This window comes from Echinops telfairi, unplaced genomic scaffold, assembly GCF_000313985.2.
Source record: "Echinops telfairi isolate 266 unplaced genomic scaffold, ASM31398v2 ScPeMD7_16;HRSCAF=60, whole genome shotgun sequence".
NCBI lineage: Eukaryota > Metazoa > Chordata > Mammalia > Afrosoricida > Tenrecidae > Echinops > Echinops telfairi.
The window spans coordinates 4905207-4908498 of NW_022103913.1; the positions used below are offsets into that span (position 1 = coordinate 4905207).

Genomic DNA, 3292 nt, shown 5'->3' on the forward strand with positions numbered 1-3292 from the left:
CCCCCGACCCCACAGCAACCCAAACAACTCATCTGAGAGGACTTTCAGTTGAACAAGTTCTCAAATGGTGACCGACTAAAGTGACGTCAGAGCGCGTGCTTTCCATTTTTAGCAGATATTTCAAAATCTACCGCAGTGTCCAGTCTGAAGACCATATTCACATCAAAACAACAGAGACAGGGCCTGATAAATTTTCTCACTGTAGATTTCCAATTGATTTTTCAGAGCACGAGATTGGGTACTTTCCTTACTCTTTGAGGTTTCATAAAGGAGATACAAGGAAAATCTCAAGGCAAAAGAAACCGCAAGAACAGAATAAAATTGAAAAGAAATCCAAAGGACAAAGAGCTTCATTATAAGGACTTGTCTCCACAAAGTAACTTTACCAGAAAAAGAAAAGGAAAGAAAGAAATGCCCTTAAACAGACAATATACGTTTAGGTTGGCCTCCATTAGGAGTTCCCCAAAGGCTGTGTTTATGACAAAGCCAGTGATAACCTGGTGCTGGGTTGTTTTTTCTGGATTTTTTGAGAGACAACACTTTAATTCGGCGGTGACCCTGGGGGTGAGGTTGGCCTGGTCTGGGGGTGGGGGCGGTGGGGCCCCGCCTTCAGTAGCCGTCGTCTGCCCAGGTGACCTCACAGTCGGGGTACTTGGACTTGATTTTCTCTGTGGAGATGGAGTGCTGGGCGCGCCCGTAGCCCATGCAGTAGCCGCACGCGTGGATCGTCTTGTCCTGGCTCTGGTGGCAGATGCGCCCGCCGCCCAGCCACTCACAGTCGAAGCCCCGTCTCTGTAGCTCCCCCGACACCTTGTCGTAGATGTCGGCATGGTACTCGGCCCACTTGCTCTCCGTGGCTTGGGTGGCACCGTGTGGACTCGAATCAACACGTATTTGAAGACGCCATCTGGGTCGATGCCCACATCAGGAATCTCAGCGATGCCCTCCCCCCCCAGCTTCTGTAGCTCCTGCCCCCTCCCAAACTGGGTCGTTGGCGGTGGTGCAGAGGGCGGGCTCTGGGCACCTTGTGCTGTTTCTTGAGAATTCCAAAACACTGTAGGTGGAGTAGAATTTAGGAATCAATCGATGAGCACAAATTCCTCATTTTGTAGACGAGGATACTGAGACCCAGCTGTTAATGGAAGTCGAAGGACTAGAATCTTGCCCCTAACACTTGACGGCAAAACTTTAATGCTTGAGCAGCTTCTCATTAGTTTAACCCTGTTTGGTGGCAGGAGGGTGGACTTTGTAATTTCTCAAAATTCCTCCCAAACCACTAAGATTCTGGTTCTAAAAACTGATCATAGGCAGGCGGTCTCCAGGCTAAACTTGTCTGAGTCTGCAGGTTGTTCACTATAGGGGTCATCGCAGGCACACTGGGCAGTACAGCCCTCGTTCGGCCTGCTTGAATATACCAAAGACAGATTCCTTCAAGGTTTGTTGTCTGATTTATAGACTGTACAAGTCTTTGTAAAGTCCCGTTGACTGTTCCTCTAGTTGGACTCATTAGACCTACCCCTCACTTATCAACTGTCTCCTTATCCAACATTTCACATTCACAGCATCAGTTAAAAAAATCCATTCAGCCCTTTTGTGAACCAATGATGTATGCCTATCAGTAGCAAATGCCAAGGTGTGAGGTGAGAGTAATGCTTGGTTATGGCTATGTGTCAACTTGACAGGGCCATGGACCTCAGTGGTTTAGTAGTCATGTACTGATGTCATTTGGTAGTCATGTAAAGGAGCCCTGGTGGTATAGTGGATTATATGTTAGGCTGCTAACCACAACATCAACAGTTTGAAACTACCAGCCTAATAGAGCAAGAAAGAGGAGACTTTCTGCTCCTGTAAAGAGTTACAGCCTCAGAAATCCTAATAGGATCACTAGGAGTCAGCATTAACTGGATAGCAGTGAGTTGTTGAGTAATGATGTAATCATCCTCCTTTTTGTGATCTGTATTTCCACATAACATCAATTTTTGTATTTATAATGACCATTGGAATCTGTTATCTTTACGTGAGAAATGGATGTACTTAGGGAGCTCCAGTGGTGTAGTGGTTACACTTTGGGTTGCAATCCTCATGGTCAGCAGTTCAAAACCACCAGCAGCTCTGAGGGAGAAAGACTGGGCTTTCTACTCCTGTAAACAGTTACAGTCTGGTTTTTTGAAGTAGTGGAAATGGTCCATGAAAGGAAGAAGTAATTCAGAATAGGTAGGAAATAGAAGGAATAGTTAAAACAACAACAAAAATACCTTTTTTCCCCTTTTTCTTTCCTGAAGTATTTTTCACTGTTGCAGTTCTAGATGACTTGGCAGTCGAGTTCAAAGTTGGACTTCCAGTCTGACTGGCTGGATGAAAACAAAGATTCTTTTAAAGCCAGTTTAAAGTTGAATGAACAGATTTTAAAAATTATAATAAATATAAGTAACAAATAGTTGCCATTTCAACAATCTCCACACGTACAGTTAAGTGGCATAGATGGCCTTCTCCATGTTGTTCAGTCATCACCTTTATCTGCTGAGATATTTCTAAGTGTCAAAATCAATCCGCTTGAGTCCAGTTCTGTTTTTGCATGTTTCTCTCTTCAAAGGCTTGTGGAAAATGGACCAACAACTAGACCCTTTCTGCAAGGCCTCCACTTTCTGCTTATGCTTTATAGTCCACAGCTGCCCCTCAGATTTGTATGAATTTAGCAGAGAGGGGATATTTTGAGCATGTGTTAGGCATTGAATTTGTGCCTCAAAAATATGGGTCAACTCATCAGACTTGATCATAAAACACACGTAAGGGTCAGCAGACAGACCTGGAACTATCTATTGTTTTTGTTTTGTTTCCATGTTTTATTTGTTTGTTTTTGTTTTTGTGCCGCCGTATGTCTATCTATATAAGATAGGCAGGACGAACAATCCTGAGGAGAAAACAACAGAACCGGCAGTTCCGAGGAGACATGGGAGGGCAGGGAGCGGGAGGTGGGAGCCAATAAACTCAGAGCTAAGGGAACAGCAGAGATCTAAAATTGATGGTGAGGAAGGTGTATAATGCCCGGCGGGGTTTAATCAAGTGCAGTGTAACTGAGCAGAAATACTGAGAGCTGAATGGAAGGCGAGCATGATAGTGGGATAGGAGAAAGGTGAAAGGAAATAGAGCAAAGAAATAGGAGGCAAAAGCTATTTATAGAGGTATAGCTATAGGCATGTATATATGTAAATATAGTCATTTATAATGAAAGGGATAGAGGCCAATAAACATATGTGTATATGTTAAGTATTAAGATAGCAGACAGACTTTG

General features: G+C 44.0%; 1 protein-coding gene across 1 annotated transcript in view; it reads right to left on the reverse strand.

Moving 5' to 3' along the window:
• Positions 1-609: 609 nt before the first annotated feature.
• The window catches only part of LOC123521385, a 20005-nt gene continuing 17322 nt past the window's right edge, over positions 610-3292 (reverse strand). Inside the window, 2 exon segments of the mRNA XM_045287461.1 lie at positions 610-860; positions 863-1054. Of these exon segments, the coding sequence (XP_045143396.1) occupies positions 610-860; positions 863-1054 (443 nt within the window).